The sequence below is a fragment of the Coloeus monedula genome (assembly GCF_965178545.1).
Source record: "Coloeus monedula genome assembly, chromosome: 16".
In the NCBI taxonomy this organism is placed as follows: domain Eukaryota; kingdom Metazoa; phylum Chordata; class Aves; order Passeriformes; family Corvidae; genus Coloeus; species Coloeus monedula.
The window spans coordinates 4,754,150-4,779,058 of NC_138796.1; the positions used below are offsets into that span (position 1 = coordinate 4,754,150).

General features: G+C 43.8%; 1 protein-coding gene across 1 annotated transcript in view; it reads right to left on the reverse strand.

The window, feature by feature from the left end:
- MAD1L1 (mitotic arrest deficient 1 like 1) overlaps nucleotides 1-24,909 on the reverse strand; it is a 348,417-nt gene that overhangs the window by 119,819 nt on the left and 203,689 nt on the right. The window contains exon 16 of the mRNA XM_082292272.1: nucleotides 2,386-2,593. Coding sequence (XP_082148398.1) covers nucleotides 2,386-2,593 — 208 coding nt within the window. The remainder of the gene's footprint in view (nucleotides 1-2,385; nucleotides 2,594-24,909) is intronic.

Here is a 24,909-nt window from a genome sequence, read left to right on the forward strand (position 1 = left end):
CTCTCCCTGCTCCAGCAAGGAGGCCAAATCTGGCATTCAACTGGCCAATTTAAAGCCAGCTCAGAATAACCCAGTAACCTTGTGGTCAGCACTGTAACATCCTCAGCATCTCTTCACATCCCAATATTTGCAGTCCCCATGCTCTGACCATGCTGCTGAATGCTCTCACAGCAGAAATGAGAGTTTAGGTGTATTTATGGCAATTTGCCCTGTGCATGACAGTGATGCATACAAGCACGTGAAATACAAGAAAGAATGCCCAAGATCTTTCCATATAACCTGGCATCCTATACCTTCACCCTGTTCTCAAAGAGAGTCATCCACAGGGCTGCTCCATCCTTCAACAACAGCTTTTCCCCATTTTGTTTACAAGAACCACTTCCAGATGCACTTATAGGCACTCTGAGAATCCAAAGGGCCCTCCTGTGACTGTGCTAAACAACAATGAAGTACTTCCCACCCTTCTAAGTTCTGCACCTGATTCTCTCTTCCACCTGAGCTGGTCACCAGAAGTCAGAATGATGTAGCTTGGGACTGGGGTAAAAGGAAAAAAAAAAAAAAAAAAAAAAAAGCATCACATACATGAGGCTGGAAACACCCTGAAACCCCCTGAGCTGTTTGTTTTCCTGTTGGAATCAAAGGCAGAAGAGAAAACAACTTTAAAAATGCATCCCTTCTGAGCTAATGACAAACCTGGTAACATCCCAGCACAGAGGCACCTCACAAACAGCTAAAAGCAACTGCATGGAAAGGCAACAGAATGATAATTCTGACTAACACATCACAGGAGGCACACGTGAGGAACACATTCCCCCAGAAGAGATGGTCTAATTACCACAGATGATACCCCAGAGGTTCATTCATCAGTGACAGAGACACAGGGCTGACCTCACCTCTGCAGCCTCTCTGCCCCTGCCCTCCCTGGGCTCAGGGGGCCCTGTCAGCCCCCTGGACCTGCAGCATCAGATGTGCCTGGTACTCGGGGACAGGAGGACAGACAAGGGCACTGCAATTTCAGCCCCTAGAACCTGGTGCATTTTGAATTCAAATTGCAATGCAAGAACTAGCCCCAAGAACTGCTCAGTGGGGGCCTGAGACTGGAAGCTCCTACAGATAATGGTCTTTTTAAATGTTTGCCAAGCGTTTCATGCTTTTGCATCTGTTAGAGCACCCACTAACAGCAGTGACAGAACTGTCACTTACTCGTGACATCCAGTGAGCTCTTCAGTTTATAAACCACCCCATCTGCACTTCTCACCATCATATTTTTAAGGCTATATAGTACCATAATCCACTATGAGATGCTGGAACAAACACATTCCCGGCAGTAATAAAGTGCCATTGTTTGAGCGATGGGAAAACAGACAAGCTACTTCCCGAGAATTCTGGTTTTATAACAAAGAAAGATGGTTTCTTCTGTGCATTTTCTTTAAACCAGGGCTCTGCCCTTTTGTGGGTGTGAAGTTTCCAGCACTCATTTCCTTTGGGAAAAGCTCTGTTCTCTCAGCCTCATATGAGGGAGGATCCTGACCTCCAGACACTGACCATGTACGTGCAGTTGGAACACACCAGGTTAGCTCCACACGGACCTTCAGTTCTCTTTTATTTTTCTCTTCTCTAACAAATTGTTTTGAGGGCATGACAGAGTTACAGCAGTAAGTTCTCCTGGGCTCTTCAGCTAAACTCAATTCTGCCTGATTCCTTGCAGTGTTGCAGGCAATGGGTCAGGCTATTGATATCCTTACCTTGATTTTCAGAGTCTGAGAGTATGTCTGGAGGTGCTGATTTTTGGGGTAACTGTGCTAAAAAGTCATCTCACTCAGGTATGTGAAGGGAAGACAGACTGTACAGGAGTGCCACAGATTCTGTGAAACGTATTTAGCTCGGTGAAAGATGTACTCTGCTTTCACGGAGTATTGAATGTAGCTGTGATTAATGGGGCACATATACACTGATAAACAATATTAATTTGTTTTAAGCCAGGTCTGAAAAGATTTCAACCACTTGCTTCCCTGCAGCTACGAAAGTTATTTCCTGCTGTCTGTACTACCTCAAGGGCTAAACCAGCCCTGAAAGGAAGGAAATATTTCCTTTCACTCTGTCGGCAGCACCAGCCTATGAAGGCTGTTGTATTGGTATTTCATTTATCATGAGAAAATGATATGAATTATTATTATTTAGCCTTACCACCCACCCTCTACCATACAGCCACAGGATTGCCACCACACATTCACTCTCTCCTGCATCAACCCAGCTTTGTTCATTTTCCATACAACCACTCCATCAAGCACACTGTCTGCAATGCCTCCATCTGCTTCTGCAGTCAGTTCCTCTGGCAACACGGATGAATAAATGCATCCCCAGCACCAGGAGCCAGCAGCCTACCTGCAATTTCTTGTGGGGACTGAAAACCCCCAACTCCTTCCAGATTCCCAGAGATGGAGCCGCCTCCTTCGAGCACCCTCACGAGCTCCCGCAGCCTTTCACACTCCTCCTGCAGCTGCTGCTGCTCCTCCTTGCGCTGCTGCTTGGCCAAACTCATTGGGTTCATGCTGAAATGGAGAACTTTGGTTCTGCTGGGGTCGTAGTCGCCCTGGGGGGCAGAAAAAAACCAGAAGCACATTGAGTAACTAATCCAACCCCTAAGCCCACCCAACCTGTACCACTCTGTGAAATCAAAAGATGTTACAGCAGGAAAAAAGGTGACATTTATGCAGTGACAAGGTTTTAGAACAACAGCTGAAGGCAGCCAAACCCAGTGTTGTTTCTCCTTCTCTTGCTACTCCATCTTTAAAAAAAACCCTGAAACAAGGCAAAGAAACAACAAACAAAAATAAAAATCCAGAAACAAAATCACAGAAACACCCCACTTAACAGAACTTGCTCCCTGGCTGATACTTCCACACTTAATTTTTTCCACACTTAAATTTAACTCCAGAAATGAAGTTTTATAGCTGTATTTAAAATCTCTTGATAGCAGGAGATTATAATGAACACCCAAATACATCCTTAAACTACTTCAGGACACCCAGTGCCAGCCTGATTTATTGCTCATCTGAGCCAGCAGCATCCATGGCATCCAAAGGTGGAGTCGCTAGCAAGTCATATCAGCTCATCCCAAGCAAGGGAACAGATATTCCATTCTTTTTTTCTCAAAGGAAGTTGTATTTACAGCAGTTTAAATAGTCAGTCAAGCCCTAAGATGGTAAATTAATATTCTTTCAAAGCGAGAGGAAAACACTGATGTTTCATTTGTGATTTCAGAGAGACAATTTTTATATAAACTACAGGAAGCCTCACAACCATAAATGTCGTAAAACATGTGCTAACACTGGCTGCCACGGCACTCTGCCCAGCTGAAACCCTATAGCAGTGCCTGCATAAAAAGCTATTTTATATGGTAATATTTTTCCTTCAATTAAATCTCAGGGCCTAAAGTGATTTTGTAAACATTAATTAACCCTCAAGAGCAGCATGAGGTAGGTATTATCCCAATTTTATCATTTCATTTTCATTAAAGACGTGCTAGAACTTTATGTGAGTTTTTCCCATGCAAACCAGAGCAGAGACTGAGCGACCTCATCCTGCATTGCTGGTCATTGCTGGTATGAGAATCCAGAAGATCCCTCTCCCAAACATCTTTTATTGAAAACACACTCTATTGACATACTGTGAAGCTCCTCATCAGGCAGTGAACTGCTGAAACACTGCCCCAGAGCCTGGCAGCAGACACAAAACTGCTTCCAAAATGGGTTTGACAAATTCAAGGACAACAGCTCCATAACTGGGCTGTGCCAGGGCAGGATATGCGAGCATCTTCCTGCATCTCTGGTTGCTGGAAGAGTGCTGGAGAGCATGGACAAATCTGTGGGCTCTCACAAAACAGCAGCTTCTATCATTGTGGTCAAAAATGCTCTTCTGGGCTTTTCTTCCCAGAGGAAGAAAAAAAAAATAAACAAGAGGGGTGTGGTGGTTCCTCATAGCTACTCTGAGAAACCAGTTTGACCACAGCTGTGCATCTGGGTAGGAGAGAGTAACTATTCCACAGTGTAAGTGCAAGTTACAGAGGAGGAGACCACATTTGTATGTCCCAGGCCAAGAAGGGGTGGGAGAAACCCCCAGAGGTCTGCCCTGGTCCAAGAGCTCACTCCAGAGAGCTGGGAAAACTCAGGCATGGAAACCTCAGGTACCCTTCCCAGCTGCTTGCATTGCCCACAGTCAAGAGTAGGTGGTGTCCCAACCCTTGGCCATGCACTGAGCGGGTGAGGAATGTTTTCCTACTGCCCCAGCCTCACTTCAGTGACCTCAGGAACACCTGGGAGGGCAGCACTGTCCTGCAGCCCCTCAGCAACAGGGCTTTGTGATCCCATTTCTGTGGCGTGGCTGAGACAAACCTCCCCTAATTGCCAATGAGGCAATTGGGACCAAAAGAAGAAATAATCCCACCAACAGCCTTGACCAAGAGAAATTGAGGTGAGAGTTGAAGGACACAAGCAGCATCTTTGAGATGTCAAACAAGAGGAAGAATGAAACAGCTGCAGCCCCAGCTCATTAGATATATTCTCCCCAGCACACACTGGCATTTACAAACCTGTTCTGTAGCCAGCTCTTTACCTTCTCGTGCTATTTGCACTTCAGGGCTCCTCCAGACAGGTCAGGGCACTCCTCACTCTCGTGTTTGTTTGGTTTTTTTTTTTTCAAAGCAAGAGATTCAACTCCAAAGCTTGTAACAGGTTTTACTCTGGCTGGCAAAGATGTGTCAGCTGTGCCTCCCAGTTCTCCCTGGGCAGCTGCTGGTGCTCCTGACCAGCTGGGAAGGGCTCTGGCCCTGTCTCCCTTGCCAAGGTCAGGCAGAGCTCGCAGCTCCTCATCCTGGCTGCCAGCACCATTCCAGCTCCAGTGCAGGGATCACCATTGCTGCAGACACAGCAGCAGGATCCCTGTGTGAGGAAAGCCATGCACACCTGGAGACTGCTGCTACCTCCCTGCTGGAGCTGCTGTAACCCACACTGCACCAGACTGTTTATTCTGCAGGTTATTTACTCTTTTCTGTCACCTATCTGGCCTTTCTATAAAGCCCTGCCATGCAGCTGCAGTGCTTTGGCTCCTACAGATCTTTCAGACCATTTATCCTCTCCTTTCATAACATGCTCCCCTTGAAAAACCATGCTCTAAAACTCATCACCAGGACTCAGCCTTATTTTCAGGGTTCACCAGCTCTCCTCAGCACATCAGTCTGAAGCTTCACCCAGACAAGAGAATCTCTTAAAAGCCCACAGTGCGACAAAGGCAGTGGCAGAATCCATCTCATTTAACATTTCTGGGAGATCACTAACATATTTTCTATGCTACTCACATTTTTGGGCTAGGGGCAGTAGCTTTCTCTTTCTTCTACACAGCACACATCAAACCAGTACATTTCTCCCTACAGCTAAAATATTAGTGCAGCTGGTTTGTATTACAGCCATGCCTAAAAGAAACCAAGTGAGACAGGGATCCCAGCATGCCAGGTCCTGTACGAACCCCACAGGGAACTACCACCTAAAGCCCAAAAAGCAGACAGCAAATCCTGAAGATGCAGCGTATGAGGGGAGTGCAGGCATGGAAAGATGCAGTCTCCAGTTCCAGATTCCTCAGCAGTACCGTGGCAGAAAAGAAAACACATCTTCAGAGCTGCCCCTCCTCACCACCAGACCATGCTGCCACCTCACAGTCGTACCAAGCAGAGCGTTGCTTAAGTCTCCAGGAAATTTACTGGCACTCTGGAATTTCAAATAAATGCAGGAAGCTTTCCATGGAAACGGTGCAGACCAGAGGCAGTGCGTGATGAAAGGGCTGGGTCTCAAGTGTAGGTAATACAGAAAGTCAAACCAGTATCTCAACTTGGATCATTTGGAGTGTTCTTCCAAATTTCTAAAGGTTGGGGGTGACTTTGTGTCGTGAAAATGAGTGGTTTAGGCTTGGCTCTATGAAGAGCCACGGCTGGAAACTGCTAAATATAACAGACAGCAAAGCAGCATTAAAACCTCAGTAGCATTTGAAAGACATGAAACCCTAATGCTGGTAGGAAATCAGGGACTGAAGAAAGCAAACAACATCCTCCTGGAATCCCTTTAGCTCTGGAAAATGTAAATTGCTGTTTTTCCTCTGTCAACTGCAGTTCCACCTACAATAAATCAGTCTTACTGATCATAATTTTGTCCTTTTGGTCATGCAGCAGAAGCCTGGAAAACGGTATTTCAGGCACTGGGAGAGAAAGAAGACTTAAAACAGATTTGCCCATTTAGAAAATAATTTCTAATCTTGGGTGATTGAAGAGGAAGACCAAACAGTGGCATTTGAAAGGTGGGCACAGAAGACATAGCCACGTTCCTTGAACAGGAGCTGGGACTCCCCAAACAGCTGTCCAGGCACAGCTCCAGATGCTGCTTCTGTGCTGAACCAACACATGCAAGGAGCTATTGCTTAGCAGAGTTAAAAAGCATCTTGTAACAAACAGTAATGTATCCCTAGTTTCTCCAGGAAGTGTGAAAATCGTGCTGCAGGTTTGGAAACTTGGCCTGAATGTGAGGTTTGACCAAATCCACTTAAGCTCACGGTGCCTTTATATGGAAATATGGGACATTTGGGGGATGCAATCGATGTGTGACCTAGAGATCTCTGCTGGAAAGCCATCCCTTCCCTGGCTCATTCAGCAGTAACTTGGTAGCTTGTTTTGCTCATCAGCACATCATGGCCAGTGCCTCAGAGAGCAAAGGTAACACATTACTGCCAGTTTCTCAGCAGCATCCTCTCTTTACCCCTGTTTTCCCCAATACCTTAAAAACCAAAAATTGTAGAGATTCTGAAGAGAAAATGACTTGGACTAGAGAGAGCTGCTGGCATTCATTGATTCTTCTCTTGAGGAGTAACATTGAACAAGTAATTCAGATCTGTCAGAAAAATGCACACAGAGCTTCAATTTAGGGGGAAGCAATACATACCTTGATTGAATGCAACCAAACCTGGCTGGCACTTAAAAAAGTGAATGACTCATTCCTGGAAAGCAAGATGTTAACCAGCTGATTTGGTGCTTAAGGCAGAAAATCCTTTTTTTTTTTTGGCTCTCAAAAGGGCACTGGAGACTTTATAGAGATGATTTGTTGATTCCACGTGTTAATACGCTTCACAGTTGGTGAAATAATGTTATTTTGATGCAATATCCTCAGTCTTCCAGACACATGCCTCGGGCTATGCACAAGGAAAAGTCTCTCATGGACCACCCCATTGTTGCTGTCCCAACTGTGCAGTCACTCTTTGAGACAGACACTGCAGATGCCACACACAAATATTGGCTTAATGCAACATGTTCCAAGCACACTCTGGCAGAACTATTTAGTACGACTGGATATCAATAAACTTTCTGACAAAAGACTATGGAAAAAAGAATTTGCAACAGAGCCAATTTGTCATTTAGAACCGAGGTACAAGCTCAAGTCAGATGCTGCTGCCTCCCTACTCACTTCCATCTTCCAGCTTGAAAAAAAAACACCCCGGGGAGATAATTGTGCTGATACTTTGTGTCATTTTTCAAAACTATATTATTGTCAAACAGTCAGCATGTTGGTCTACGTGTTGAAATTACAGCTCAAAAACTTCCTAAGTAATCTGCCCATTAGGGAAGAATCAGTCAAGTGCCAAAGCAATGAATGAAGACAGGACTGCTTTAATCTCTGAAAAACAGAAACTTTTCCTTTAGAAGAGGAGTTGTTTAGAAGAACAATGAAAGCTGCCAGTGACAGCACCTTGAAAAGGGATGAACTTCTTTTGGCATCTCTCCTCCTGGTTGTTTGAAAACTGCACAGTCCCAATTCAGCAATGTCTTTCTCCAGGAGCTATAAAAGCTTTTCTCTCTACTCCACTCACTTTCACAGGCACTCAGGTAAGAATAAAGTACTTAAAACCATGTGGACCACTTTACATTTGAAGAAACGTTCAGTGCTTAACAACTCCACTTAAGGTCTATTCATCTGCTGCAGGTATTTCTGATCAGAAGGTAGAGCTGGTAGCAAAGGGAATAGTCTCCATTAGTGTGAATATATTTACCTAACATCACTAATGAAATTAAAGAAGCCCATACATCCCAAAAAGGCCGTCACTGTCAGGATACAATGTCAGCAGGCACTGTGAAGGATTTTCAGCTGACTTCACATCCTCACAGGCTCCTTCTGTTTAATGCTTTGGCAAGCAAAATCATCAAAACCCATAGATGGGGCTGACTTGCACTTAAGTACCTCATTTCTTCATAGTCCTGGTATCTATCAGCCTTAAAAGACTGTGATTTCTGAGCAGCACAATAAATTCTGGTGGAGCATATGGACAGCTGAGCTTAATCGCTGCTGGCTGGCAATACAACAGCTTGTGCTTGGCCCTGCTGAGAAAAGGCTGGCAATTGGAAGCTCTTCAAGGAAAGGACCATTTCCTCCTGACGTGACTCTCACGCACGGTGAGAGCCACCCAAACACTGCTGCCTCCTGAGCTAAGGAATTTCTTCCCGTGCCAACTTCTTAAGAGAGAAATCTCCAAGGTTTCTGGACTAGGACATGTAATTCAGTACTGGAGAACTTAAATAGAAATGATTTAAGGAGCTTAGTAGATTGTATCAGCTTTAAATGGGTCAGTAGTTACCTTGGAAGAATATTCAAAATAAAGACTGCATCTAGCTGTAGGAGACAGATGGGAAAGTTTCTTATGTACAGATATAAAACATAAAGCATCAGATGGGGGGATGATGGAAGGGATGTGCTTGAAAAAGCATCCAACTGGCAGCTGGTTTATATTAAATGGGGAATGCTTTTGCTTCCATTTACTGCCTCTTGTAGGCAAAAGAGTAGCTTAAATTGTAAACACTAACACACAGCAGATCATCAGGTATACGGAGGTGGTCAGTGTCCAAAACTGAACTTCTGAACTCTTGAGCAGAGGATGCTACCTCACTGCTGGCACAGCCTGGTGGTACACTTAGGTAAATCCTGGACTAAAACAGAGGTGGCACATCCTGAATCCTCCAAAGATAGGACAAAATGTGACAAAATGTTACTCAAGGTTTCTGGCTGGTCTTTCACTGTGTCAGGCTCCAGCTACTGAATTCTTGCAAAATCCAGGTTTCTGATGCTAGAAGAGCTGACACTGCTTTTGGGGACCTGCAGGTTTATTCCTGGGATTCAGTGCCTCCTTCTGACCAGGGATCCTTTACACAGCTCAAGCATGCCTTTCCCAAGGCTTGGGGTTTCTGGAATGACTGTTTGGCTTCCCTGCAAACGTGATATTTGTGGGTAAACACAGCCACACGGGCTTTGCACACAGCTAATGAACACCCCGTTGCTTCCACTGCGTTATGAAATCAGAGAAGTCACATATCATTAGAAGTCGTCTTTGAACATGTTTATCTTCAGCTTACAGTTAATGGCTCAGCATTTATGTCAAGAATTGTCTGCTGTTAGTCCTGCATCAATACCCGTTGGAAATTTCACTCAAAGATGGAGAACAAAAAAACAGCGGGAAGGCAAAATTGGAATTTATCACCTGAAAGGCATGTGCAAGGTCCCCAACAACTACAGCTCTTGCTGCAGTAGCTTATTAGCTAGAGTCTGCCTAGCTATTCAGGTGAGCAGCTTCTCCTGATCTACCTAAATTTTATTTTAACTTTAACAGCTCTAAAAGACAAAAAAAAAAAAAAAAAAAAAAAATTGGTTACTCAACTCACTCATACAAAAGCCTATTGGAGGCATTTCTGTACCCAGTACAAGGCAGCCTCAGAAAGCTTAATCCTACCTCAGGAAATGCCATTTTAATGGAAATTCGGTTTCTTGGGTTTGTTCTTTTTGTTTCTTTGCTCAGGCTTGTTAAAGTGATTAGAGTAATACCCAAAGTAAACTGCATCCCAAAGAATTCCCTCTGTACCCAGTGCACAAAGCACAGCACACTCACCCGCCCCAGCTCTCTCTGTCACACAAGATAACCACACCAAGGGATCTTTAAAGCCTGTGGAACAAGAGCTGTATTAACAAAAATGGATTGCAAAGATGAGACAAAGCAAGCTAGAAAATAAGCAACAATCACCACCTGCTCCTCATAGCTTTGCCAGTATGTGCATGCTTGACAACAGAAACAGTTGGGGGGGGGGGGGAAAGAAAAACAGAAGGTGCTGGATGTTGGGAAAAGGCTCATTTGTTCCCACCAGGTCTCATGCCGCTTCTCTACCTTTTTTCTCTCTCCATCTTTTTTTTGTGTCCATCTGCACACACACAACGCTGAAACCTGGCAGCAGAAATTCACTTGGGCAACCTTTCCATCCTTCTCTTAGTCAGTTCTTAGGACAACGCCTGCTACTTCTTCTGCAAAAGAGGAAGATCTTTCCCCTTGCCCAGGTGATGTGACCTCTCGTACATACACCTTGATTCAGGCAACCTTTCACCTCTGGCCTCCTGAACACCCACATCAGTCATCTCCAGAACACCGAAGACACTCTGTGTTAGCCTGAGTTATGCCCCTTCATCCCCAGTAACTCCTCCACCAGCACAGATTCCACATCCTTGCCCTCAGGAGCAGTGAGTAATCCCACATCCCCTTCCCCCCTCCATCAGCAATGCCACCTGCATCACCTGCGCCCCTCACAAAGGCTTCTACAGGGGTTTTTCTCTTCCTTCCTAAGCAGATCCTCCACACTATCCATACTCATTGATATTCCTCCCTATGGCCGCTTTCACCGCAGCATCTACAGCAAATTAGCAATGAGACAGGGAGGTGGCTGGAGTTAGGCTGTATCACAGACAAAAAAGCTCTAATCACCCTAATCATGCTGTTCTAACACCAGACCATATCTTCAGGTACAGCATGTAACACATTCTGGACACTGCTACAATAGGAGTAATAAAATCAAATGTTTTAGCAGTGGTGCTGAAGCCCTTCAGGTACAGTTTTAAAAGGAGATCTGTTTTCTATACCTCTTTCAAACGTGTTGTTCCCCGGAGGATGCAAGACTGTAATTTGCATTGAGTGAGGCAGTCAGATGAGGTCTGGGATGCAAACAAACGTGACAAGAAGGTTAAGAGTCAGGACACACATGGAATGGCATGAAGCTGGGATAATCTAAAAGAAAAAATGCATCCAAATGTTCACTGTCCTTTTCAATTGCTGCTTTTCTTTTTACTGAAATGGAAGAAAATCATAGGCTGCTCTAGGATGGTTTGTTACCACCTAGAGACTTGAATTCCAGGGTTTCTATGTTTGTTTTTTCAAGTCAAGGATTCCTGTCTTTCCTGAGAACAAAGTCCATAAAAAGTTGCTATTATTTACAGTCTAGAAGCATGCAGAGGAGACCTGTGCTGGTTCAAAAACCTCTGATAAAGACACTGAAAATAAAAAGCACATAGGTTCTGAAAACAGCCCCAAAGAGCTTATAGTGCGAGTTATAAACATTCTTTTTCAGAGATAAGTCTTAACTTTATATGGTGAGAAATGCTGGCTCCCACAGATCTGAATTTCAAAAAAACATTCTATCAACTTTCCCATACAAATGAAGTAACTTTGGTTGAGAATATTGTTGAGAGGTGTCAGACTAAATATAAGTTTTCAAGAGAAGTACACACAGTTTGCCAAAAAATTTAACTATTTCTTTGCTGCTCTCTTTTTCATTCTGCAATGTGCACGTACAGTCACTGTTCAGTAGACCAGAAAGACAGGAGATACTTGAAGTGAGGTTTTTTTGTAGTATTCACTCCAATCCAGATATTCAGCCACTCAAAGCTTTCCCCTCCTGACAATGCTCTATAAATCTTGCTTTGATGCCTCCAAATTCTGTATTTCCTGCTAAAGCTCTACTTTGGAATGAATTCAGATGGGATTTCAAGGGGAGATCCCAGAGGAGAGAAGCAATGCAAATTGGCTGTGCTAGACCAGGACCCTCAGTATCCAGACAGGAAGGGAAGAGTCAGAATGAAGAATGACAGCAGAGGTCCTGCTTTCAAGACTTTATAAAGCAGAGTGAAGCTACAATGTAATAGGATTTTCCAGTTAATGGATCTCATTAGCAAAAAGCAAAACATCTACGGGTATTTTTTTCAGATACTATCTGATATAAAAAGAAAGATGCATAATTTAAAATTATGTAAAAGCCTACATGGAAGCATCAAAGTTCATCTGAGCATATAAAAGCCTGAAAAACAAGTGACAAGAAGAGCTGTCAATCACGTTGTGTATTGGTACAGCAAACACATGGCACAGGCTGGATGCTGAGGTCAACCACAACAGCCTTAGCAGCAATGCTGAATCTCCTAAAGGCTTTAAGTGCACCAGGGCATTTTGATCCTGTAATTTAATGCATATAAAAGTACTATTATATGTCCTTGCACATTGAATTCCAACGTGGCAGGGTCCAAAGCAAACCCACTGTGTTTGAGTGAATGAATGAGCACCCTCTCAGCCTTGGCTGCACCCCTGAGCTAACCCATCATCATTAACAGATTCCTGCCTCGAGCTGGAAGCATTTCCACTCAAAGAGCGAGTCAAGTTCCCTTTCCCATCACACAGAAGCTGTGACAGACGCAAGTGCTTTGGAGGACTTGTTTCTGACAGTCACCTCGAGCAGCTGGGCAGTGCCTGAGTGGGATTTACAGCAAATGTGTTGCAGGTTAAACAAGCTCCAGTGCAGCCTCTCCCTGTGAGGGGTTATCGCCTCCCACGCGCCTTCTGCTGTGGCCAGGCAGACGGGAAAAGGAGGAAAACAAAACATGTCCCTGCAACACACCCAGGGGAAGAGCAGCTACAGCAGAACCGCCAAGTTTTATTCTTTTTGTCACAGTCACTTCACAGTGATGCGGTGGTTGTCTTGCCCCTGCGGAGAGCTCATCTTCCCCAATATCACCTCAATGTCCAATCAGGTACAGGAGGAAATTCCTCTAGTAATGGATAATTGGGGAGAGGGAAAAGTGAGAAAGCTTCCAACGTCTCAGGAAAACATGTATCCATGTACATACCATCCTTTTACCCATGTAGTTACCTACATTAGTCACCATCAGGAGCCACTGCAGGTTCCCTAGATGTGTTGAGCAGGCAGAACCCTCCTCTGTTTGCTCAAGTAAGAGACCTGAGTGTCTAAAAACATCCAAATATCGATTCAGAGGGTACATTCTTTTCTATCTCCTCAGGGCAATTAGACAAATGTTTGGTTTTCCCTCCGTTTTCACCATTTGATCAGGTTAATTTTTTTTTCATTTAAGCAAGTTGTAGGATTCCTGATGAAAAAAGCTCTTTTCCCCTTCTCCAGGAGCATGAAAAAGGTCTCCTCTATCTCCTTCCTTCTCCCCACCTCGTGATGATTACTTTTTAGTTCCAGGTTTCCTCACCCAGCTCCTCAGGGAGCTGGACTCCGCTCCCTTGGTCCCTATGCAGAAGGGCATCGCTTTGTCTCCTTTTATTCCTTGAATATTAAAAGTTTCTACAGACTTGGGATTAACAAACATTAGAGATGTCCCAGGCAGCCAGAACAGGGCTGTCATGGAAGAGGTTGCTGTGCATACAAAGAAACCTTCGACTACAAGAGTCAGCAATGCAAGGAGAATTAAAAAGCCCAGTTAAATAACCCTAAATCCTCATGCATATTTATAAACTGCATCACATCAAAACGAAATCAATACCCTCACTAGTTACATATGGCCTGAGAAAGCAAGAGCTGGTAACTTGGGTTTGCTTTACCCATTGTACTGATGAGACCCAGAAAGTCTCCACACAGGAATAAATTCCTGGGCGGTGAAGGGGAATTTCAAGCTGTAACATCACAGGGTAAGATGAAGCAGAAGGGAGCAGCCATCCACAGATGGCACAAGGAATCCACCCGAGCCTTGACAATGGAGCAAAATTTCAGTTTAAACCCTTCTACTCCTATGACAAAGAGAAAAACACCTCTGGCAAGAGAACAGGTTTCACAATTTCAGCTGCATCTCTGTAAGTGACATAAACTACATCCCCCAACATTTCATACCCCCTGTGCTGGGTGAGACTGTTCACACAGGGACTTCCATCAGCACAACCATCTGCTTAAATATACCTTCTTGGCTTTCCCTGGGGGAAAATACTTCTTGGTTGCCTGCAAAGCTTCAATTACTATTCACGTCTTTTCAAGTAAATGCAATTTGAACCAAAGATATGGGAACATGCTTTAAAAAGTCACACTGGGATCACCAACCCATTAGCAAAATGTCTCTGTCAAATGTGCTAAACCTGACTTACATCACTTCATCCCCAACAACACATTTTCCTTATTCAGGCTTAGACTGCTGCAAAGTTGAGCCAAACCCAATTCGAATCTACCTTGAAATATATTTGGTAGACACAAAACTGTCCGAACAACAGCGCATGACTTAATGGTCTGAAATACAACTGTCCTGTCTCCAGTTTGATTTTATTTCACTAGTTTTACGTCACTGCACTAATGGACTGGAGAGCAACCAGCACATTTTGCACAGAGATGAGAAGGGGCAATGATTTTAAATTTTACTGCCAGGTCTTTCCAGAATTATGACTGCCAGGTCAATCTCTAAACTGTTAAGACCCTACAAAACCTCCTTCAAAACACAGTACTTCCTGCTGCGTAAAACTCAGGCTTTGATTTTTATCATCACTTTCCTCATTGCCAACATATATCACGGCATTTTTTATGAAAGAAAATGGTGAATGAGGGGAAATTCTACTTTTCCAGTGTTTCTCAGTGAGAACCCAGTTCTCCAGCCTTCACGTAACAATGCAGGGAGGAAAGGACAGCTCAGCCTCACACTACAGCTACCACAACACGCTCCTGCACTGCAGTAGTTACTTCTTTCCCATTAAGTTTTAATTAGACAACACATGCATAACGTGGAAACACAGCCTGGCTGCAGTTGAGAAGGCATCTTCTCAACTTCATTTGAGCAAACCTGAAAGAGAGCCTTCCTGTACTTCTCTAACCACAGATTTTCAGATGGCATCTTTAAGCACACAATCACCCTGACTTTCAGGGGTGAGACCACATTTGCTAGGGAGAATGCAATTTTCTTTCCTTGTAGCAATTACCTGCTCCTTTTCCACATTTCAGTTACTGTTTAGTTTTTAATGCAGTTTTAATACCTTAAAATTACTGCTACTTCAGCTGCACTCTTTGGCGGTACATAGGGCCTCCAAGGGAGATAAAGGCATTTATTCTGAGTTATTTTCATGAGCAGAACCCCAAAATTGTCTTTGGTATGGAATATACTGACAGAAATCAGGGATTTTCTGCCTGAAACTGAGACTGAGTAGACAAGCACCTTGGAATTCATCTGACTGAACAAGCAAAATGTGGCCTCAAGAACAACGACAAAAATCTCAGTTGCATAAATTTAGACATTTTTATCCTCCAGCAGGTCAACAGTGGAGGAAAAAAAGATCAAGAGGGGTGATAAGGGAAAAGCACATTTGATGTCAGTGATTTCAGAAAAAAATATTATTTTCTGTAATCACTGTGAAAGGAGTACAAATCTCTGCCATCATCTTGCTTAACAGAGCTCAACAATGCTTACATTTCACTTGAGAGGAAATATCCGTTTTCATTATTCTAGCCCACTCAATCACTCCTCCTCCACTTTCTTCTCCAACTTCAAACCTTGACTCGGATGCATTCACTTACTGGAGTTTGCAAATTGCTAATCACCCATTGGCAGTATTGATCTGCACGTTTTACTGCAGTCGGAATGAGACAGCGCTGGCCGGTGAATAGACTGTGAAGACTGAAAAATGAGATTAACCAGCTCGCCTCATACAGATCGAGTTATCTGCTGCCTTGTTCGCTTTTCATGAAGCTTCCAGAATGCAGCAAACTGAATCTCCTTAACTCACAAGACAGGGCTGATACGTAACTCCATTAGAAGAAAAGATCAGAAAAAGCAAGTAACACAATTTCATGGAAAACAGGTCTTGTCAAACAGACTTGAAGAGATTTCAAGTCTAGTTAACTAAGATAACTGTGTTGACATAACAGAATAGGAATTCTGTAATATATTTGCCTCGGTATCGAAATCGCATTTTCTTTTAAAACCAGCATGATGCAAAATCAAACTTTGCAGTCTGATTTTGGCAGTTTTTAAATGGCCCCAAAGCTGATGAACTCATAGTGACATTTCCCTGTTACTTCCAACAAGAGCTGCTTCTTTGGCTGATCGTATGCAGCACACATTCTCTAAGATACATAAGAAAATAATAAAACCTTACTAAAATATGCAGATAACACAAAGGCAGAATTGTAGCAAACCATAAAGCCCACAAAGATAGCTTAGAAATCTGATTGTGCCAGGCACAATCATTCCCTATGAATTCAAATGCACCGTAAGAGACCCCAGAGAGCAGAAGTCTCAGGTACACAACACAGCAGGTACTTTCTGGAAGACTGTGTCTGTGAGAAGGCCACAGTTAATAACCAAGGGTTACCTCTAATTTAATGCTGTGGGGAGGAAAAAAAAAAAAACAAGGAACAGCCAGAATCTTTATGTATCATTGAGTAGGAAGGACTAAAGAAACAATATTGTCCCTGAAGGCAGCACTGATGAGACCCCTACAGTGATAACACACCAAGGTGAGGTGTGCAGGCATGAGGGCATTGTTGAAAATTAAGGAAAGTGGTGAGATTTCCATGAATGATTCATGGTCTGAAAAAGCACATCTTCCACTGAGAAATTAATGGAAATCAAACTATTTCATTTGCTATGGAGAAGGCAGGAGCAATTTGACCCGGGTTTTCGGTGGAAATCTGACACTAAATGGTTCTTTAATGTAGCAAACAAAAGCATAGAGGGAACCCGATAGCTTCGCTCCACGGTGAAGCCAACAAAATGGAAATAATATATATTTTTAATAGGGATGGCTAACCAGGGAAACCAATACATTGTCTGTTACTTAGTGTCTTTAAATCAATATTTGATATCTTATTAAAAAGAGTCTATGGAGCAACCACAAGTTGCTGGGCAGATTTCTCTTAAAACTACATTTTTGTGTTATATCAGACTAATGGGTATTCTTTTTGGCCATAAACCTCTTAATTCAACTCATTCCACTTCCTCCAATTCAAAAAAAGTGTTATCCAATACTTTTATCCATTCTCTCTCATATCATTAATTCCCCCTCTTACTTTATAAGCCTCCAGACAATTCTGTAACTTCACCATTTATTCCTCTTAGACATAACAAGAACTTAGATGTTATCACTGACAGTTTAATCTTTTTCAAGGAGAGTTTTAATTTGTAGAGAAATTATATTAGAATCAATGCCTCTAAATATAAAAATACTTTCAAATCTATGTTCATTTCAATATTCCAGAGTGGCAGAGCTACTCAAATCCTCAGGTGATGGAAAATCAGAATGACACTTAAGACCCAGCCACTGAGATTGTGCTTTTTTTCCCTAAAGGAAATGTCTTTTTTCACAGTCATAACGACAACTTGAATATGCAGATGCTGATCCATACAGATGTAATCCAGCTCATTGGAAAATTACAAGGCTTATTCGGTGATTAAGAGAGCAAAAAATCAGAGAATGGAAACAGATTTGTCACCTGCCATCTTTCTTGATCCCTAGGCTTTATATTAGGGAGTCTCCATCCTGATTTAAGGGGAGTGAAGTCAGTTTAAGAACTACTTTTCCAGGAGATGATGAAGAGAAAAACAAAGATGGACTGAGATGTGAAAGCTCTACAGGTCACAAAACACAAACACACCTCTATCTACATCCCTCCTGATCACATGTGTACACATTCTTTGTAAAATAACCATTCTGCACATGTATTCACCTTCATTAAAGCCAAAGCTTTAACAAACTATTTCTCACATTCCCATTCAACATCCTGCCACCAGTCCTGCACCCACCTCCCACAGCTGCCCTCTGAAGGCAGCACCTGACATGAAGTCTTGAGCACTTTTGGGGAGGCACTTGAAGGATTGCAGAGTGGGAGGGGAGCAGAAAAGTAAACACCTTGAAAAAGCACGATTTCCCCCTGTAATCCCATATTATTTCTGCCCCAGCATGCACATGTCACAGGAGCAACAACATCACTGTGGTTCTTCACGTGCTTCAAGCACAGGTTCAGACAGAAAAAAATGTACGGTTCTGCCCTCAGGAAAGATCTGGAACATCAAGAGCCGACACCCTGGGAAAGCCAGCTTCACCAGCCAGCTGCACACTGATCTTCTGCAACAGAGAAAACCCAGCCCACGACTCTCAGGCTTTGCTCCCCCCAGATACCTCCTTGCCACTGCCAGCAATTCTAACCCACATTACAAAAGCCCCACAGGAGACCATAATATGGTTGCCTCTCTATACCAGTAAGAAAAAAAATCACAAATCTCTCTAATTCCTCAATACATGCCTGCTTTCTCTGGATCCATAATAAGTTTGTCCACATTCAACTTGAAAATACTATTCAATTTTATGAATTCTGCCTGGATCCGTACCGACCGCAAACTCTAATTTGTTTTCTGAATGTTATCTCAACTGTAAGAACTGATCAGTGCCTTCACTGCAGCTCTGCAGCCTGTATATAAAGTTAAACCACACACAAATGTGTTTGCCTCTCCCAAAAGCTGTTAAATGAGATCATCTCCTATGGAAAAAAAAATGCAATACTACCAGGCAAAGAACCAGGAGTGCTGCTCTGCCAGGTGAGATGGTCAGCAAATTTTGGGTTACCAGGCTGGGCAGTCCATGTAACCTCTGTGAAGATCGGCCCAGCTGTGCCCAAAGAAGTCCAGAGCTGCTCCAGACAAACTTAACTGTGCCAGAATCCAACAATGGACCAAACCTGGTTGATTTGGACAGGTGTAATAACTGCTCAAAGGAGATTTGTTACTGCAAAACCTTTTTTTTTTTTTTTCCAGAATTGTTTCCCTCCCTCTGTGATCTCCAAACCACACTGTGCCAAGAGGGACCGCTGTGGCCACCTGAGCACCTCCTTCCCAGCACAAGGGACCAAGTTTCAGGGACGTTATCCACAAATTCCACAGAAGTCACTTACACTCAATCACACCCACACCAAAGTTGGAAGTGGCATCTCCTCTTGCCTGCCAGACTTGTGCCCTGTCAACAACCCAGCCACATTCTCAACTCTGCTGTGGCACCATCTTCCTCTCACTGCTTCTGAGCTTTCCCTCCTGCCTCTGCCCCTCATGAACATTAATGTGAGAGGTTTTACTTTTCCAGACATAAGCTTAATTGACCAAATATTTATAAATAAGTGAAGAAGACAGACTGAGCCCTGAGGTTTTTGCTTGCAACAACCTTATTGCTGATTTGAGCTTCTGTCAGGGACGGGTTTTGTGCTACCGCAGAGACCAGACAACCTTTGCATTCAGGAGATTACAAACTTGTTCCAGTGTTCCTGACACAGGGTTGGGGTTGAAAAACTACTCTGACTGTGGGTAAATCACTGTGCTGCCGGTCCTCATCTGGGCAGCTGCTGCTAGTCCAGAGCATTATCACCACTGAAACAGTCACGTGTAAATAGAGTGCAATGGGCACCCTCAAATAACAAGGTACTTGAAGGCAGAAGATGAATTAAAATCCAGTTTTTTGCATATTACTTTCTACAAGTGAACTCTCAAGTGCTCAGTCTCTAAGTTCTTCAGAAAGAACAGTAGCTGAAAAAACACAGGGACACAGGGGAGCAACAGGGGAGTGGAGTAATGAGAGATTTGTCTGCTAGTGCCAGCATTTTAAAAGACAAATTCTACTGATTTTCAAGCCAGACGAATATTTTCCAATTCTCTTCCAGGAAACGGGAACATGCAGATTGACAGTGGACCCAAGGTTGCTTAAAACCTGATCTATAACCCGGCTGCCAGGGAATGCTGCAAGGGATTTGTAACCTTCAGCCTTGGCTGGTCTCTCAGACATGCAGCGGCCTTTGGGCAGCTGTGACAGGCATCCCAAACACCGCAGCAGAGAGGGAGCTGGTGTGGGGGAGAGCAGCTGGAGGAAGAGGATGCAGGTGGTTCCTGTGCAAAGCACAAGTGAACAGAGCTGAGAAGGCCCCTCCATGGGACCACACTTCTCCTCTTAGCCATACGCAGATCCCTCCTATGAAAAACAGCAGGAGGTAGGGTAAGATATTCCAGACTCGATTTAAACGGCTCCATCCCTTGCAGTCACATTGACCAGAACCACCTGAAATCTCCATTTATCACCTCCCTATTTTAAAACTAATCAATACCACTGCGGGACAGCAACTTTCTGTATAAGTAGAAAACAAGATGGCCTGGAGACCTGGGAAATTCTCCCTGCTCCCCACCAGCTCGATACCAGCTCTGATCCCGAGTCTGCATCACGCGCAGCCGGGGCTGTAACACGGCCTTAAACAATGCAGCAGCAGCAACTACTTTACTTCCAGCAGCTCCACAAGCCTCGAGCTGTGAGTAGAGAAAGAGCCCCCTCTGCTTGCTTCTCCACAGCAGTGTGTGCACGGGACCAAGGGTTTTAATCGAAGGCAAGGAAGGAGTACGTGGGATGTAGGAGCTCTAAGCTCTGTTATAAACCCGTGTGTGTTGGGAGAGTTTTGAAGGGGAGAGTGGAATACCTGAGAAACAGAAAAAGGTGCAGTCCACAGGCACATGCAACACTCCAGCTGTAACTCGTGGTGCCCAGGTGGCTAAAAGCTTGTGAGAATGAGGGACTGACTTGAGCTGTACTCTGTGGGCACAGGGAGCAAAGTGCCACCAACTGTCCCAAGAGAATTTTTTTAAGTTTGTCATGAAAAGCTGGGAAGGAAGTTAACTCACTATGAAGGGTCCCCAAGAGAGGGGCAGAGGGCGGCAAAAGTGCAACAGTAGAAGGAAAAGATGGGAAAGAATTTGTGTGCCTCCTTGATCCTCCTGGGTTTTTTCAGATGCATAATTCCTATGGGTGATGACCTGGTGGTTTGAGTGTCAGAGCCCATCTGAATCTTGTCACCACAACAGCCTTTACTGATGTTACTTCCAGAGGAGATACACCCACTGGGAATTAAATACCCTGGCACAGAAAGGTTTTTAAATAACTCTGCTCTTTCCTTCGTTCTGTACTCTTGCTAGTAGCATGCACATTAAAAATAGCTGAGGAACCACACACACTAATAATACAAACCACAAGTGTTTGCATTAAGTTTTACCGACCTCATATGTAAATCAGCCTGTAAAGCCTGGTAGCCCGTTATATACTATTCAATTACTACAGCAAGCATCCATCCTGTGCCTTTCACAGTGATCTGTAGCCTGGAACAGGTTCATAAACAGCTCAGAAAGGCGGCTGCTGTAGATTTCACTTAACTCCTTATCTATCTGCTTTAAACAGATTAAATGACTATGTCATTAAAATGCTCGAAGTAAGCCTTTGATCATAAACTTCTCATCATTTTACAGTTATTGAAACTGATCCCTAATGAATCTTATTCTGCCATATTTCTGTCTCTGCTCCCAGCCTTGCTCCCCATTAGTCCTGGTTGCTCAGTCCTAATGTGACTGCTTTGTATGCCCGACCACTGCCTCGTACAGCCCTCGATCGTAGCAGCTGATTGCCCAGCCCAGAGGAAGGATGAAGAGCAGGAATTTCATTTGAGGTAGGGTCAGAAGGAGCGAGAAAATAATCCACAAAATACAAACCACACCAAACACTCTCTCCATATTCACTGCACAGCTGCGTGACTGCAATTCCTGTCTGAGGGCCCCGCACCAAGCAGAGAGGGGGGCTCGACCACTGTGCCCTCCAATATGTTACAGAAAAAAGGATGTTTTATTTACACAGAAAAGGGGTACAAGAAAAAAAAAAGCACTACTGAGATGAAGGGATTTTCTGCCACAGCACACCATCAGATTTTATCAGCTGCAACGAAGGATGTGCCTGATCTCGGTACATGCAGAGGTGGGGGAAAGCTTGTGGTGTCCAGAAGTGCCCCAACACAAACACCAGACACCAGCCCATGTCTAATAAGCACAGCAAGGGGAAAGCCACTGCAGATCCTGGGAAAATGGAGGGAGACAAAGCATCCAATGCCCTGCTCCATACATGAGCCAGTAGGGTTGGTAGTAATCAAGGAGAACAAATGTTTACTGGTCTGCAATGATTGGTAGAGATGGGGACCACTGAGGTCATTCTGCATTCCAAGTTCTGCTCCCAACTCAATCAGGCTACAAAACCAGCTATTAAATGTGGTGCTAAATCTCATTTCTTGCACCAGTTTAGTTTTGGCAAATCCAAAGGCACACACACGAGGGCTGGCAGGAAGAATCTGCAAGCATTAAGGATGATAAACGGAGAGGGCCTTCTGACCCTACTATAAAGTAGACTTGTATAAAGTATTTTTTTTAATATCAGTACATGATATCCTGAGTCCCAATATCTTCTCCTCAAGGAGAAGACAACCATGTTTTGAAATTTTAGAGACTTTTTTTCTAGGGAAGTTCATTTCCAACAGGCACAACAGGAAGAAAATGCGCAGGAATTCATGTCTAGCTATCGTTCAAAACAACGTAGAAGGATTCCATGGTGAGAGTGGCCTTTATCCTTCAGTATCAGTAGACACAAAAAGGACAAAAAAGTCCTTCTAGTAGCCACAAGAGAGGAAAGGTATGGTGCAATGTTACATGAGCACCAAATGTCTGTTTCAGCTGTGAACTCTATTAAAGTCACATGCAAGTGTTAAACTGAATGCTGAAAAACTGCACGTTTGATATGGAAGAGGCCCATTATGTCAACTTGCACAGTCCTTGCCAATGCAGCACTGACTAATGTTAATCATTCTGCATTCTAATTATCTTACCATTATAGCAATTTCCCTGATGATCATCTTTTTTTTTTCCCCCCCTTCTGCTGTTGTTCAGTGGTTTTCAATGATGCAGGCTGCAAGGCTTGGACCACCTCTTGGCCATTCGAGTGTTTCCAAAGAACACACCAAAGGGTGTGCTATTATCTCTCCCCATCATTCCCTTGGCTTTCCAGGACATACTCTGTACTTTCAAACAAAAGGATGGGAAAGAGGAGGATGCTGCTTTGCTTCTGTCCCCTCACATGCTGTGCACTGAAACAGATTGGCTGTGGAACCCTCCCAGTTGCCCCAGTGCTAACCTCTGCTAGCACTGGTCCTCTGGCACCAGTGTTGGCTATGATGGGACAGCAGGAACCAGCATCTTTGCTATCGCCCAGCTGGAGTGAGACAGCCTTAGTAATTGCAGCAGAGCAAGAATGGATTTAATTTATTTTCTGCTTTACTCCAGTAAGAGAGAGAGAGAGAGGCCATATTTACCCAGTGGCCTCGTTCCTACCCTCAGAGCATGAATTACTTGCAGATTTCACAGTAAGTAGACAGAAGCAGGGACACAGACAAATTCCTAGAACGAAGGAAGTGATCGGTCTTTTCTGCCTCATCACCCTCATGTACATATTGTGACATTTTAATTAGCTTCCCTATGTCTGACAGACATCCTGTGTCATGCAGAGAAACCACCATTTACTTCCTATCTTCACAAAATTTGGGAGCTTTAAAAAACCCCCCTCAAACACCAAAAAACCCCAACCCAGTCCCCTCTCCCTTCCTACCCAAGCAATTCAATTACTTGCCAGACAGCAGTAAGAATCCATTAGAGAAGAATATATTCTGCATTTGCTGTGGAAATCTCCTGGTGATCTTATCTGTCTCTCAGTTCAAGCTCAAAGCTCAATTGTTTTTTTCTGCCAGTGCAAGGAGACTTCAAGCAGCACTGAAATCTTTTCAAATGGGGACACTCATCTCATCTTCATTTCAATTTTACAAGAATAAGAGAGATTTGTGGATAAACTGAAACAATAAGAGGAATGGCTATGGGGCAATCTATTGGATTCTGAACAGCTTTGAGTTAACTGCTCCAACCAACGAATTCAACATCATCCTGAGCTGCCTGCCTGAAGAAATAAATACTTCAGAAGCAGCCTTGCCCAATTACAAGTTTTCAAGTTATAATGGAGTAAATCAGTAGAAGGGCATCATCACCTCTAACTTTCACACATATCTAAAGGACTCAGACTACCTTTTTGATCCCCTGGAAGCAGGAAACATCAGTAAAGAGCATTAAGTTGAACAAAATAGTCAAGGAGCTAAAATGGGAGGGATGAAAGGGTAGGCTTAGCAGGAATACACTTGGTGAATTCACCGACAGGTCTGCTTTGCAGCATGTCCAGTCACTTTCTTTTCTCTAAGATGCTTGAGAGAATGGACCACACAAAAATCTCCAGATAAGACAGAGATTTCTCTTCTAAGCAGTGTCAGCAGAAGCATCACACTCAGAAGAAGTCACAGACCTTGAGAAAGCAGAACAGTCAAAAAACTGACATTCAATCCTCAAACTGCTTGGCTGTAGAAGCTACTGTGTGCCACCATGGCACCACTTGGCAGCACTGGGGAAACCATTTCATGTTATACAATCACTGTTCCTTCCCCCCCTCTACCTGAAGAGGATCCTAAGGAATGTCTCCAATATTGCCACCTCCTTCATTTCAGCTTCTGTCAGCCTGAAGGGAACAGTCTGACAACTGCCATGCTGCAGCATACCCAAGGAAGAAGCTCCAGCTCACACCCCTTGCCTGCTCTCCCTCCTGAGCAGGCATTTCCCTCCCTGTTTGGCCACCTTTGCCATCCCTCTGACCACACTCCAGCTGGCTTCTGTTGAGCCAGTTTAGGTGATATTCCTATTTTACACCCATCTATATCAAGTCATGTCTACATTTAAATACATTGGCATGCATTCCAATAATCGTCTACAAACATATATACATACATAAAAAATTAAATTCCCCAGTGTTGTATTTAAATGTTCAGGCAGCTCCACCATGTTGATATTAATCATAAGAGCTCACATATATCTAATCACA